The 15,417-nt window shown below is 45.2% G+C and overlaps 1 protein-coding gene across 1 annotated transcript in view; it reads left to right on the top strand.

Annotated features, from left to right (window-relative positions):
* B3gntl1 (UDP-GlcNAc:betaGal beta-1,3-N-acetylglucosaminyltransferase-like 1) overlaps positions 1-15,417 on the top strand; it is a 79,624-nt gene that overhangs the window by 7,577 nt on the left and 56,630 nt on the right. The window contains exons 3-4 of the mRNA XM_013033144.1: positions 2,281-2,345; positions 11,919-11,984. Of these exons, the coding sequence (XP_012888598.1) occupies positions 2,281-2,345; positions 11,919-11,984 (131 nt within the window). The remainder of the gene's footprint in view (positions 1-2,280; positions 2,346-11,918; positions 11,985-15,417) is intronic.

Raw genomic sequence — 15,417 nt, forward strand, 5'->3', positions numbered from 1 at the left:
GCTCGTTAGGCCTGTGCTGATGTGTATACCACCTAGGTTATACAGCCTGGAGGACACAGTTCAAATTTCTTCTACTGTTGGTAGTCTTGACCCAGGGGCGCTGTTCCTGGCTTGGGCATTTAAGCTCCCTTCCCGGGGCACTCTTGCTCTGGCCTGGCCAGCAGAGTGTGCTCTACGGGCTGGTGGAGCTCTCGAACAGTTCCCAGTTTTAGTGGGTCCTGTGGTCCGGGTGTTGGGGTGGGGAGTCTAGGTCAGGGTCTGGGGATTCCCTCCAGCTCTGGTCTCCCTTGAGGGATATACTGTCCCCTGTGGGGTACTCACCCTGGAGCTGGTTGTTTCTGTGTGGTGTAGGTCGTCAGTTGTAGCTGCAATCCGAGTTCAGTTGGGGTGGTTGCGGGCTGGGTTGGGCGGTGGTGGCTCTGTGTGATTCTTTTCTGTCTCTGCCTCTATCGAAGCTGTCGGGTCAACAGTGTCCACGCTCAGGCGGCTTCTTCGCGGGTTGTAGAGATCCGGTGGGTCTGACGCTGGTGCCTCAGGCGACTTCTGCCCGGGTGATCTGCAGGCAGCCCCCTGTGCCTCTGGGACCCGGGCAGCCCCTGCCGGGTCTTTGCGATCGCGATCGGGTGGATGGTCTGCCAACAGGTCCCTTTGTCGCGCTGCTGGTGCCAGGCGGCTTTGGCGGGATGGAGCCTCTCTGCTCCGGTGGAGAGTGAGGGGTGGGGGTGGGATCCTCGTGGAGACTCCCGGCTGGTAGGTTTCTCTGTTCCTGGCCACCCGCTGTTCTGCAAACCGGTACCTGGTGATCTGCAAGCGGCCCTCTGGGGCTCTGGCAGCCCCCGCCGGGCCGGCTGGCCGGTGGCTTGGCGCACTACCCCGCGGCCAGTAAAGGTTGGGGGAGGGGTCTTCACTCTTCTCTGTTCTGAAATTCTTCTTTTCCTCTCTTTCTTTTTTTGTTATTTTCCACCTCTGGTTTTTCTCTGAGTGTTTGTCTTTTTGTTGTTGTCGGTCTCTTGGGGAGATTAAGCGTTGGAACTCGAACTCTCTTTTTGGTTGGAGAGAGCTGTGGAGTTTCCCTACTGCCCCGTCGCCATCTTGGTCCCCCCTCCCCTTTTTTATTTTTTTAAAGCACCATTTGGTACTTTACTGTGTTCTGCTCAGCTATAAGTATCATTGCAAGCAAAGTTTTTTTTAAGAGCTTTTAATAAAATACAAAGTACTTCCATATTCATACAACTGGGTTATTGTTCATGAACTGAATACATTATTCACCCAGCACCCTAATGGAAATGTACTACTGGTCCCTCAGAGTCCCCAACCTCTGGTCCCTTCCTCACTTCCTAAGCACAGAACTCTTGTTTCCTAGGCCCCCTGCTGTGTGTCCCAGAAGCCTCTGCTTTGAGGCTGTTGTCCTTCACTGGACACTGGTGTGAGACACCCACATTGCTGTGTTTGCTCAGTGTTGAGTATCTCATTTCTTCAGTCTACATTTAGGCAGCTCTACCTTTAGGTTGTTAGAAAGGGCACCACTCTGCCGGGCGCTGGTGGCTCACGCCTGTAATCCTAGCTACTCAGGAGGCTGAGATCTGAGGATCGAGGTTCAAAGCCAGCCCGGGCAAGAGAGACCGTGAGACTCCTATCTCCAATAAACCACCAGAAAACCGGAAGTGGTGCTGTAGCTCAAGTGGTAGAGCGCTCGCCTTGAGCTGAAGAGCTGAGGGACAGGGCCCAAGCCCAGAGTTCAAGCCCCACGACCGACCAAAAAAAAAAAAACGTAAGAAAGGGCACCACTCTCTGTGACAACTGAGCTCAGACAAAGTTCTGCTGGATCTATACCAGGCAAGGTGTAGTGAGCACACTCAGGTGACAGCCGGAGCTGAGTGTGCTCATATTCAGGTACAGCCAACACCAGCAGTGATCTTACATTTCTCCATGGCTATAATGCTTGGCTAGCTGCCCTCCAGGTTGGGAGTTTATCAACCAGGCACACCTGCAAACTCTGTGTAACCAGGTCCTGATTCATCAGCAGACTTATGCACTCCTCCCAGGGGGCATATTACTTTTGTTTTAATTTTATGACAGATACTGGATATGCCTTTACTTGTACTCCCTTACATCGGTTACCAAATGTGGACATTGTTTTTCATTTACTGTCCTTGAATTCTAACTTTTCCATGTAGTGCCACGTGTCCCTAGTTCTCTTAGACTGTAAAGCACACTAAACTTGATACTGTTGAAAACTGAATTATAAGAGTTTTTATTTTTTTCTCTTTTTTCCAACAGTTGGATATTCTAAAAATCAAGCAGTTGCACAGAGCTCAGGGACTTACCTCTGCTTTTTGGATTCAGTAAGTAACTCTGTTAACAACTATTTATATGTTGAATGATTATACATCTTAGTGTGGTTCCTTTCAAAAAATTATTTATTTATTTATTGGTGCTGGGGCTTGAATTCAGGGTCTGAGCACTGTCCCTGAGCTTCTTTTTTTCAAGGCTAACGTTCTACCAATTGAGCCATAGCACCACTTCAGGCTTTTTTCTGTTTATTTGGTACTGAGGAATCAAATGCAGGGCTTCATGTCTGGTAGGCAAGCGCTCTACCACTGAGCCACATTCCCAGCCCTTTAGTGTGGTTCTTATAACTTATTTTTAAATATATTATGCTCAGCCTTAGAAGTTAAGGTTGATGGGTTGTTGCCACTTAATTGCTATAGCACTTACTAAGTTAACTAACAATGAATAAAATGTCATAAAAACATAAGACTGCACTGCAGAAAATATTATAAACAAAAAATAAAAGCTAACATGATACTAGAAAATATGATACTTAAGAGATTAATAGCCAGAACTGGAAATAGCTTTTCACAATTGATAAGAAAACACAAACAGCTGGGCGCCAGTGGCTCATGCCTGTAATCCTAGGTACTCAGGAGGATGAGATGTAAGGTTTGCAGTTCAAAGCCAGCCTGTGTAGAAAAGTCCATGATACTCTTATCTCCAATTAACTACTAAAAAGCTGGGCATGGAGTTCTGGCTCAATTGATAGAGCACTAACTTTGAGCACAAAAGCTGAGGGACAGTGCCAGGCCCCAAGTTCAAGCCATAGGACTAGTGGATTCATAGGCTGAGGTCAGGATTAGAACTCAGGTGTAATCAGGCAGGCAACAAGCAGAGGTTTAAATCAGTCAAAGTTAAATTGCAAACATTTACATTTGTAATCCTATAAATTAGTGAGAATAATTTAAAAAAACAAAATAAAGTACTTTATGTAGATAGTATTTCAGAAAGTATGAGTTGGTACCACATTAACAGTGTGATTGTATATTTTGTTCAAGAACTTTAAAAATGCTGTGTGCCTGATTCCTCTAAATTTCACCTCTAGGTATGTTGAAGAAAGATTTATGCAGAGATTGCTCTGGGTTGTTCACTGTGACAAAATTAGAAATAAGTTGAGATGTCTGCCAGCATATACTGGTACAGTGCTGGTGAAAGGGTTATGTTGTGTTTATAGGGAATTTCTGGCAAAGGACACATGATTATAATGTGGAGGAAGAGTATATGAGTGCACATATAGTCTGTCCCCAGCCACAGATCTTTTACATTTTTTTTTCCCCATGGATTTCTGTTTAGAAAGAAAAAGACAAGCTTTGAGAACCTTCATTTGTGTCTGCTGTCCCCTGCCCAGGCTTCTAGCCTATCAGAATCCTATTCTGGTACTTCTGTGCTCTTGGGTCTCTTCTCTCTGTTTCTGTTGGGGCAAAATTAACTCAAAGAAGAACCTCTTCTTATGTCATGCTTACTCAGCTTTGCCCCTTGATCACCAAAACCCTCTGTACAGGCCTTGAGGGATATAACATTTGCAGACCTGGTAAACCTATGCATCAAATAGCTCTGCTGTCAAACCATAGCTCAGCATGTAGTTCCTGCTGCTCTTTCATTCTTCTTATTCTTTTTTTTTTTTGGCCATTCTTGGGGCTTGAACTCAGGACCTGGGTGCTGTCCCTGAGCTTCTTTTGCTCAAGGCTAGCGCTGTACCACTTGAACCACAGTGCCACTTCTGGCCTTTTCTGTGTATGTGGTACTGAGGAACCAAACCCAGGGCTTCATGAATGTGAGGCATGAAGCCACATTCCCAGCCCTCTTCTTATTTTCTTAAACCAAACACCAGATTTCTCCAGTTTCCTTCCATTGAACATGTAGTCTCCCTCTTGTTCTATTAGCACTTTCTGACCCTCGGGGGCTCGTTTTTCATTCTCAGTCACTCTAATAGTTCCATGCAAAGACAGCCATACCCATGATGGGTAAACATCTTGCTCTTTGCCAAAAAACTGGGGAAAGACAAAGCCTATCAAGGGCTTATGAGAGTCATGAGAAGTCTTAATGCTGTAGGTGCTCAACTTTCTGATGGTGTCTGCAATTCGGTATTTTCCTCTTATTTGTATAGTGTATTATTTTTAGCAATCTGTAGATCTTGCCAAATGCCACTAAACTTGATTTTTTCCGAGGGACTAATGACTCAGACAATAGTGATCTTTGAAATGTTTTTATTTTTACAGAGTGTTTTCATTTTAAGCCTTAAGAAAAGGGGACCACCCGGCCTTTGTTCAGCTGCTTCTTCAGAGCTCTGGTTCTAAAACCTCTGATCAGGGAGAGACCTTGTAGAAATGATGCCTTCCAGTCACTCATTACAGATGTATGCTCTTAGGGTCTCACAGGCAGCTCTGTGTTTTTAACAAGCTTCAGAGTGACTTGCAGCTAGTGGGCGTTTCCTTTGCGAGCGGTGGGTCTTTAAACCCAGTTCAAGGAGAATTGCATTCAAGCTTACCTGTGAATTTTTCTCTGAGCAAGGTATTCCTAGATGCTGGGTTGAAGACTTTGCTTCCTGTCATAGTGGCACGTAGGGCACTTCTCACCACCACTCAGCACGCTCACGTTGCTTCATTACTGGGCACTGGCTGTGCTTCCTGCCATGATTTGATCTGTCCTTATATTCTGGTTTGTCTCACTATGCTTCCACCCCACCAACTTGTGGGCTCAGAGAGAGGAGAGACACTTCTTTCTACATCCCTAAGACATTGCGCAAGGCTAGACAGATCTATGACTGGAAGAGATGACCGGCACATGCTCCTGCTTGGGAGGTCTGTGTACCAACAGAAACCAAGAAAAACTCATCTTGGGGACAGCAATATCTAAACACATTGCCTGCCCTAGGAGGACACACTGTTGGCAAGGTACAGAGTCCAAAGAGGAGGACAGGGAAGGGAGAATGATTTGATCTTGCTGAAAACCCCAAGGAGAAAAATTAGAGAGTACCTCTGAAACATTTGTGCTTTCCTGCAACAGATTGGGAGCCGTGGTCAGCTCCAATCTCAAGCTACCTGTGCCTGAGAGAGGTTGCAGGTTGTGACCTGTCAGTGTGGATGGCACTGGGCTCATTCACCCAGTTTCCTCCTGGGTGGGGATGTTTATGCAGGAACTTGGCCCGGATCCTGTTCACAGAATCCTGCTCCAGTGGTGATAAGGGCAAAGTGGGCAGAGGATGAACAAAATTTCCCAAGGGAGATGACTGAATTTTGCCCTTGAGAAGGCTCAGTTACTATGTACTTGTGGTCCTGGTGTCGCCTGAGTCAGATTTCCAGTGCTCTGATATAAAATCATAGCTAGTGTCAGGTAGCAGCTTCTAGCTCAGGGTGCCTTCAATTGCTTGTTCTTCCTTCTTCCTCTGGAATCTTGCTGGTCAGAAGGGACTCTTGTTCTCTCTCAAATGAAAAGAAATTCCTTTCCTGCTAGCTACGAGGTCAGAGCAAGCAGCCCAGAGATCCAAGATCTAGCAGGGAAGGGAAACAGCAAGTGGCAGGGCCTAAGGACAGAACAGAAATCTACAGCAGGTGCTCAGGAGGTGAGGGGGCGGGGCCTCTGAGCAAGTGCAGCTCTGGGAAGTACCTAGGCCCACAGTTAAAGCCCCAGGACTGGCAAAAAAAAAAAAAAAAAAAGTTGAGCTATGTAACTTAAGATAGAAACAAATAGATACAATTGGGAAAGTTAGGGGAGAACAGTGGAAAGGGTGACACTGTTTGAGATGCCTTATACTTACAATCTGACTTGTTAAATTGAACTCCTTTTGTGTGGCTTATTTAAATTAAAAAAAACTTTTTTAAAGGTCTAGGCCTGAAAGGTGTTTCTTCTCATACCTTAGAGGCAGCTTATCGAGGCCCACAAGCTGCTCTGCATACACTGGTTCTGATTGCCTGAGTTCTCCTGACAGCTGATTCTCCCTCCTGTTGTACAGGCCTGTTATAAATGTGTGTCCTGAAGCTGACTGGAAAGGAGCCTTTGGGTGATTCTTGTTGTAAGGAGCAGTTTTTAGACCTATTTAATGACCAGGGTGATTCCACCCTTATTTCTGATAACCAGGTCTGTGGGCTAAGGCTGCACAGCCACCTCAACAATACCTTCTGTGGTCTGCATGCCTCCCCAACTTCCTTCTCCTCCACATCAGGGCCCTTCCTTGGGCTTCTAGTGGCTCTGTGGAGCTTTTTAGCTGGTGTCTTGCTGTTTGAGTCTTCTCCTAGCTTTTCTTTTCTTTCTTTCTTTCTTTTTTTTTTGTCGGTCATGGGTCTTGAACTCTGGGCCTGGGCACGGGCCTTCAGCTCTTCAGCTCAAGGCTAGCGCACTTGAGCCACAGTGCCACTTCCGGTTTTCTGGTGATTTGGTGGAGATCAAGAGTCTCATGGACTTTCCTGCTCGGGTTGGCTTTGCACTACAATCCTCGGATCTCAGCCTCCTGAGTAGCTAGGATTATAGGCGTGAGCCACTGTTGCCCAGCTTCCTCCTAGCTTTTCTTTTTTTTTTTTTGTCAGTCGTGGGGCTTGAACTCTGGGCCTGGGCGCTGTCCCTCAGCTCTTCAGCTCAAGGCGAGCGCTCTACCACTTGAGCTACAGCGCCACTTCCGGTTTTCTGGTGGTTTATTGGAGATAGGAGTCTCACGGTCTTTCCTGCCCGGGCTGGCTTTGAACCTCGATCCTCAGATCTCAGCCTCCTGAGTAGCTAGGATTACAGGCGTGAGCCACCAGCGCCTGGCCCTCCTAGCTTTTCTAAGTATTGATGTTGAGCATATCATCCCAACTCACACATCTCCTGGAAATGACTTTGCTCCTGGATTTTGTTTCTCTCCCTGACTTAGCATTTGTTGGGTTTGGTGCATCTGGGCTGGTGTCTTTCTGTCATAGAAATTCCTCAGCCATAAGTTTCACATGTGGACTCTCCACTCTTCTTCCTCACTCTCTTTTTGGGACTCCAGTTGCATATAATTGCCATCTTCATGTCTTGTTATGCTGAATTCTGAAAAAGTTATTTTTGCATATCTTCAGGCTCATTGCTTATTATCTCTCTAGAAATAACTACTCTGCTATCAAATTTTCCATATGTTTAATATAGATTTGGATTTTCTTGTGTTTCTAATTTAGTTTAATCCTCCTCCTGACTGCCTAGTCGTTTTACAATGATGATTCCTTGGTCCTCGTTGTAGAATTATAGATATATCAGGGAAAACCAGTAATGAGGCTTTAAACATACCTCTCACCGTTAGAGGAGAGATCTTCACAAATTCTTTGGCATAAACTCTGAAATGGGTACACTAGCTTTCAAAGCTGGTGCTCACAGCTCTTTGCATCTCTTCTTTTAGTGCTTCTGCTTTGCGTTTGAAATACTAGCAGGCCTTGTTAACCAGCTCCTGGTGTTTTGCACCAGTTAGAGCACAATGGACCTGACTGGAGTAGGAGGCAGGGCCAGGGTAGGCAGGGAACTTTGCAAAAGAGATGGGATCATCACCCAGCTGAAACAGATCTGGCTTGTTATCAGAGCCTCCACCCCCACTTTAATGTGTAATAAAGACTTTTTCATTCTCCAGTCTTTCATCAAGGTTTTTTTTTTCCTTACAGTGGCCTCCAGAGAACAAGGGACTTATTTATAGTCAAGAGAGTGGTCATAATTTCCAAAAGAAGTTGGTACCTGCTTTGCTGTTTATTTTTCAACTTGAATATTTGCTCACTACCTCAGCCTTAGTTTCTTGGTGGTTTGGCAAGTGAGTCAATGCCTTCCATGTTCTCTTTGCTCCTGTAGATTCAGAGCGTTCAGAATCCCAGGGTGGGGGGCTGCTTCTAATAGAAGTGATGGAAATCATATTTGAATGTTGTCTGGGCTCTTTTTGCGGGGGGGGGGGCGGTTGTGGGGCCTGAACTCTGGGCCTGGGCGCTGTCCCTCAGCTCTTCAACTCAAGGCTAGCGTTCTACCACTTGAGCCACAGCACCACTTCAGCTTTTTTCTTTTTGCTTATGTGGTGCTAAGGAATCGAACCCAGGGCCTCAGGCAAGGCAAGCACTCTACCACTGAGCCACCTTCCCAGCCCCTGTTGTTTGGGCTCTTGAGAGCTGGGAAATACCAGGAAATTATACTTTTTATATAGAAAACTAGTACCTGGCAATTGTGCTTTTTTACATAAAACTCTTAATACAAAAAACGCTAACCATGACCCCAACTTTGAGTCTGATTAACCCTGTCTGTATTAGTCAGAATTCTCCAAAAAAGACATAGGGCATACAGAGCTATATGGGTAGGGAGAAACTTGCATGATCATAGAGGCTGAGGAGTCCCGTGTTCTGCTGTCCATAAGCTGGAGTCCCAGGAAAGCTGATGGTGTAACTTGCAGTCCAGAGCCAAAGGCCTGAGAGCCAGAGGAACCAATGGTGTACTAAGTACCTTTCAGAGTCCCAATTTCCAAGAATGAGGAGTATCATTATCTGGGAGGAGCTGAAGATGGGCCTCCTGGTTGAAGCAGAAAGAGGAAGAGGAAATCTCTTCTTCCACCATTTTGTTCTATCTGGACCTTGAAAGGGGTAGGTTTTCTTTACTAAGTCCTCGGATTCATAAGCTAGTTTCTCGGTGAGACAAAGGGTGAACCAATTCAACAGTGAAACCCACTAGATGTTAGGTTGGAAAATGAATTCAGGAAGCTGAGATCTGAGGAACACTGTTCAAAGCCAGCCCCAGCCGGAAAGTCTGTGAGACTCTTATCTCCAATTAACCACCAGAAAACTGGAAGTGGCACTGTGGCTGAAGTGGTAGAGCACTCACCTTGAGCTGAAGAGCTGAGGGGCAGTGCCCAGGACCAGAGTTCAAGCCCCATGATCGACCAAAAAAAGAAAAAAAGAAAATTAACTATCCAACTTTGGGGAGAGGAAAGTCAGGCCCATCTGTACATCACCCTTACAATAATTTTTTTTAAAAAAGTTAATTTCTTCCAAATGCACCTTTATAGACACACCTATACCCCAAAACATTTACTAGTCCTTAGCCCAGTCAAGCTGGCACAAAATTAACCATCACAAGTTATGTAGGGTTTCACTTATTATGCTATATGAGACAGCCTTATTGTGTATAAAAAGTCTTTGAGTGATATTTACTTTTCTGATATCTTGTAACTTAAGTACTGTGATACAAAATTAGTAGTACTCAAATATTGATACAAAGTTTGCCTGTCTTAAGTTATATGATAGGTGAATAAGGAGGTGTATGTGTATGTGCTGCTATTGGGTCTTGAACTCATCCTAGATGTTGCCTTTAGATTTTTTTGTTCAAGGCTGGTGCTCTACCACTTGAAATGTTTCCAGATTTTTGTTTTTTAGTGGTTAGAGGTAAGAATCTCATGAACTTTATACCACAGGCTGGCTTCAAACTACAATCCTCAAACCTCTTAGCTAGTATTACACATGTGACCCACCAGTGCCCAGCAAAGAAGCAAAGATTTTTGCCTAATATATGTATGTATACATGTATATGTATACATACATACATATATTAGGCAAATTATACATACGTATATTAGGCAAAAATCTTTGCTTCTTTGCTGGGCACTGGTGGGTCACATGTGTAATACTAGCTAAGAGATACATATATGTATATATGTATGTATACATATATACACCCCCACACACAAATGTATTCATAACAAAATTAGAAAATGCTTGTTATAACAACAGTTCTCATTTCTGTAACTGTCAAGTGGCTGTAGTTGATGTTCATAGCTATGCCCATCCCATACCCATACTGTGTTCCTTCTACCTTTAGCAAGTGCTTCAGTGGGTCTTGTTCTTTACCTGAAGGGGGCCCATACCTTCATTCCTGAAGAATCCAGGCCATTTGTCACTCGGACCTTAATACAGAGGGCCTGGTGATACTGTTCTCCTGCATGGTAGACCTTCTTCACCTCCAGCATAGGGTGGCAGCCTGGTTTCTTCTTTGTGGTAGAGATCAGGCATCTCTGGCCACACGGCTCCCTTCTCACACTGTTAGCTAGAGAAATGAATACCCCACAGTGGCCAGGGCAGTCTTAACTTCCATTTGGTGTGGTGTCTCCTGTAGAAGCATCCCCCACTCCCCCTGAAACTAGGACTTTTCGCACCCAGAGCATAAGGCCATGGGAAGAAGAGGCAAAATTTTGCTATATGGTCACTTTTGGTGGTGATGAATTGTATCATTCTCAGATCTACCCCTTTATTTCCTGGATGCATGAACTCTGCTATGGGAGAAACAGCACAATACATGGCTCCTTGATCTAGAGCAACCACAGTTTCTGGGGAACCTGGCCCCACCCCTGTACATGTGCACTTGGAAATGGCTCTGTAGCTATGTCTTCAAACAGCCACTCCAGTGTTCTGTCAAGTCAGTTGCTCAGGGTGGTATAGCTAGAATTGCAGGCACCTGCACTGGGCTTTTCCCCAAAAAAAACTTTAAAGAGTTTTGTGAGGTGCCAGTGGCTCATGCTTATAATCTTAGCTACTTAGAAGGCTGAGATCTGAAGATGATGATTCGAAGCCAGCCTGAGTAGGAAAGTCCATGAGACTTTTACCTCCAATTAACGGCCAAAGAGCCAGGAATGGAGGTGTGACTATAGTGGTAGAGTACTAGCCATAAGCAAAAATACTCAGAAATGGCATGTTGGTCCTGAGTTCAAGCCCCAGGATCAGCACCAACCAAAAAAAAAAAGTTTTTGGCAGCACTAGTGTTTGAAATCAGGGCCTTGAACTTGCTATATAAGTACTATACCACTTGAGCCATAACCCTAGCCTTTTAAATACAATATTTAAATCTTTGCTTATTGATCTTCCACATAAATACTTTTTTGTTGTCATGAGATCAAACATACAGAAAAATGCACAGTGTGCACTTGGACGCTCAGTGGTGAAGCCGTGCAGAGGGAGCCGTCCCCTGGTCAGGCGGTGCCTGTTGCCAGCACCTTACTCCTAGCCCTCTCCTCAGAGGGACGTGGCTCTGACCTACAAGATCATAATGCTCTTACTTTCCTTTATGATTTGCATTACATACATATTTCTTAAGTAATGCAATTAGTTTTGCTTTGTTTTGAATTATAATGTGTGGAATAATGTTTCAATCTATTCTTTCATTGTTGGTTTGTGTATTTATTGATATGAGCGGCTGTAACTGAGTCTCAGCACTAAGTAGACAAAGCTGTAAGGTGCCATTTGTTTTTCCATTTAACACTCAAGCAATTAATGCTCCATGTCCAAGCAAGGTTTCTGTGAGCATTCCTGTTTGTGTCTCATTTGGGTAGGACTTTTCTATCTAGGTAGTAAAATTACCAGGAATACATACCTCCGGTTTGGACAATGCCAGACTGTCGCTCGGACAGCTGAGAATGAGTGTCTTTGTCACCCTTGGAATTGTCAGGATTTTCTATTTTCCCATCTGTTGCATGGTGACTGCCTTTCCCTGATGACCAGCAAGCGTCCTGGTGCTTAGACACCGGCTGAATTACCCTCTCACACCTCTTGCTCTGCCAGTAGCAGATAGGGTTGCTATTGTGATGGAGTTGCTTATGAGTTTAAAATGTATTCTTTACACAGGATGATGTGATGTTGCCCCAGAGAGTGAGGCTGCAACATGAAGCTGCCCTCCAGCGCCCAACGAGCGTGAGTACAGTGCCTTTCCTGTGTTGTCCCACCTTTGATGAGATTGCCAGTCTGATTCTGTACACAGAGACCTTTCCTCAGTGTGAAAAGAGTTTACATCAGGGTTCTGTGGCTGGCATGTCTCTAGTGCTCAAGAATGGTTTCCTTTGAAGAAAATCGTGCTTCTCAGTTTGGATCCTGCACGACACTTCAAAATGCATAGAAAGGATTGCTTTGTTTGTTTGCTTCTTCGTCATCAGCATTTTGAAGCTGAGCCTTGGGCTTGAGGATCAAACTGAAAACTCTAGCACTGGCAGATTTAAAATCTCTCATCCTCTGAGCTTCATAGGTGCTTGACCACCCTGGGCTCCGTGGGAGGTTGGTTGGGCCCTGCCTGTCCTCACCTCTCACCTTGGAGGAATGAGAGCATGTATGCCTCACTTGGCCCTTCCCTCCAGGGTCCTTGCTGCCATTTTTTTTTCTGTGTGTGTGGGTTCACTAGTACTGGTCTTGAACTATAAGCCTTGCACTCTCATTCAGGTTTTTCACTGACACTGGTGCTGCATTCTTGAGCCTTGTCTCCTGACCAGCATTGTGCTGACTAACTGCAGATAAAAGTCTTAAGACTCTTCTGTCCAGACTGGCTTCAAAACACAATCCTCAGATCTCATACCCGAGTAGTGAGGATTACAGATGTGAGCTACTGATGCCCAATTTCTGTCCACTTTTGTCTGGGTACAAGGTGGAGGCTCGTCCCCATAGGAAGTCTGAGGGCAGTCCCAAGTTCAAAGTTGTGGATCAGGGACACAACAGTATTGCATAAGTGTGTGAAAGCAGACAAGAAATTCAGACGGAAGACAGGCTGCTGTCCTGGTAGCAGAGGAGTCCTGGTTGCTGTCCCCACTGTGGATTTGCAGGGTCCTGGGAGGCCCAGGGCCCCAAGTAGACTATAAAGGCTTCTGTGTGTGGCATGTGTCAGTGAGGGCAGGATAACTTTGGTCTTTTTCTGGATCCTGAATGGATCCTGGGCCTACCGAGGAGAAGCCACAAATATGTGTAGCTGCACATTTTCATGGCAGTCTGTGACCACAGACTCCAGAAGTTGCTTTTCTAAGGTTTAAAGGCATAGAATACTTCATTTTTCCCCTTTATAGCCAGAGAGATATCAGAGAGTGTCTGACGGCACATCCCTCATGAAGCTGTGAGGGCTCTGTCTGTACCAGGCATTAGTACCCCTAGCCCAAGGACTGGCCTCATTGAGTACCACGGCCTAGGCATTTCTATCCCAGCCTCCAAAAGTCCTGGTGGGCCTCTTAGTCACATGAAGGAGAGATTATATGCATAAAATGTGTTTCGGGTGCTGGTTCCTTGTCAGGAAGAAGCAAGTCTGTCTTTATGGATTTCTGTGCAGTGTATGTAAGGACTGAGACTTCCAGAAAGCCCTCCCAATGGCTCTGAAAGGTGAGGTAAAATTGCATCTGGAAAGTTAGAGAAGAAAGAAACAGTATGATTATTTAAAAAAAGAAGCTTCTTTCCCGAAATTGTGTGCTTGAGTGCTGAGAACACTACTAGTACCATTTCACTTATTGTGAAACTGAAGAGACAGACTGTTTTGACCCCGGTGGAAAGTAGTGTCTGTGTAGCTGTGGTCTAGAGCCCATGTTAAGCCTACGTGTTTCCAGATGTTTAACTTACAGTATATACTGGAAACTTGTGAAGAATTTTGTAAAGAGTGTTGACATTTGGCGAGCAAGATACTTGGAAATACATTTTCATTTCCATCCTAAAACAGACTGGATGCAATTTTGAAGTCATTTTCTTAGGTCTCTTTGCCATTCATTCAAGCAAACTGCTAGCTAAGAATGTTTAGGAATTTGGAAAAATTATTAAACTGTCAGTTTGTTTTAATCAAAACAACCATTTCAAATTAAGATTTACATTTTATAGGTTGTTTACAGTCTAGACTGTGACTAGACCTAGAAGCTCCACTCAGCATGTGGTACAGAACCATGTTCACATCTGTACACAGTTGCAAGGTGGGTGGAGCACCTCCATCCTTTCTCCCACACTCCTAGGATGGCGTGACCAATGGCTGTGTCCAACACAGCTCAAGGAAGGCTAATATTGTGACCCACAGAATCCTAATCTACAGTTGCTGGTCAGCAGCTGTGTCTGTTATGCTGTGTAGTTTGTTCTGAAGGAATGAAACGAATGTTCTTTATTCCTACTCTGTCATTATTTCCTTAAGGTCAAGAAAGCCTTATAAGAAAATGACTTAGGAGGAAACACCTTAATGACTTGTGCTACTGTTAATTTCACTGCAGAATTTTACATTTTGAGCAGTCCTGGGCAGCTGCAAGTGTAGTGTGTATTCCTACCTATCACTTGTTTCCCAAGTCCTTGCAACAGAGATGCATTTTGAAGCCTATGGGATGGAGTGAGGAGCTCCATGTTTGCTCCATGGGGTCCTTAGGTGGCCAGAGGAAGGGGCCACGGGATGCACAGCTTCAGGAAAGCCAAGGCTAGTCAGGCTGGAGGCAAGATATCATCACCCCACAGATGAGGCACCTTGTAGATAGGCATAGTGGTGCATGGAACTTACCCTTGGTTTGGGGACAGAAGGGTATTCAAGGGCTAAGTATAGGCCTTCCTTGTACAGAGGGTTACTGAGTGGATTTCTGTTCAGAACATCCATTTACCTCTGGGAGTCGGGCTAATGTCAGTAACAGGAACGTAGACGTCAGCCACAAGCAGTGAGGACAAGAGAACTCAGGTGCCTGAACTCTCAGGCATCTCCATGAGGTGAGTCCCATTTCACACTGGGGAGAGCAAGCATTCAAAAATGACAGAGCCAGTGATTCCTGTCTTTTTAAACCCACATCTCCTAGAACCTTCAGCCATCTTGTTAGAAGGGATCTTTACCCCATATGCATTCTTGCCAACCTTCAACCACCCTGTGAGGCAGGAACTTCCCCTCTAAGTACAGTCTCACTAATACTCATCCACCCTCGGAGGCTAAGTCAGGATCTTCACCCTAATATAGTCTCATCCACCTTCATCCACCCTGTGAGTGGAGTACTTTGCCTCTAAGTACACTCTTGTCAGCCCTTATCCTCTCAGTAAGATGGCAGTCACCTCTAAGTACAGTCTTACCTTTATCCATTCTGTGAATTTTTTTTTGAATTTTCTTTTGGGGTCCGGTAATAGGGCCTGAACTCTGGGCCTGGGTGCTGTCCCTCAGCTCTTCAGCTCAAGGCGAGCACTCTACCACTTGAGCTACAGCGCCACTTCTGGCTTTTTTCTTTTTGCTTATGTGGTGCTGAGGAACTGAACCCAGGGCCTCATGCATGCAAGGCAAGTGCTCTACCACTGAGCCAGCTTCTCAGCCCAATCTTTTTTTTTTTTTTTTTGCCAGTCGTGGGGCCTGAACTCTGGGCCTGGGTACTGTCCCTCA

This window comes from Dipodomys ordii, unplaced genomic scaffold (genome assembly GCF_000151885.1).
Source record: "Dipodomys ordii isolate 6190 unplaced genomic scaffold, Dord_2.0 Scaffold163, whole genome shotgun sequence".
Taxonomy (NCBI): domain Eukaryota; kingdom Metazoa; phylum Chordata; class Mammalia; order Rodentia; family Heteromyidae; genus Dipodomys; species Dipodomys ordii.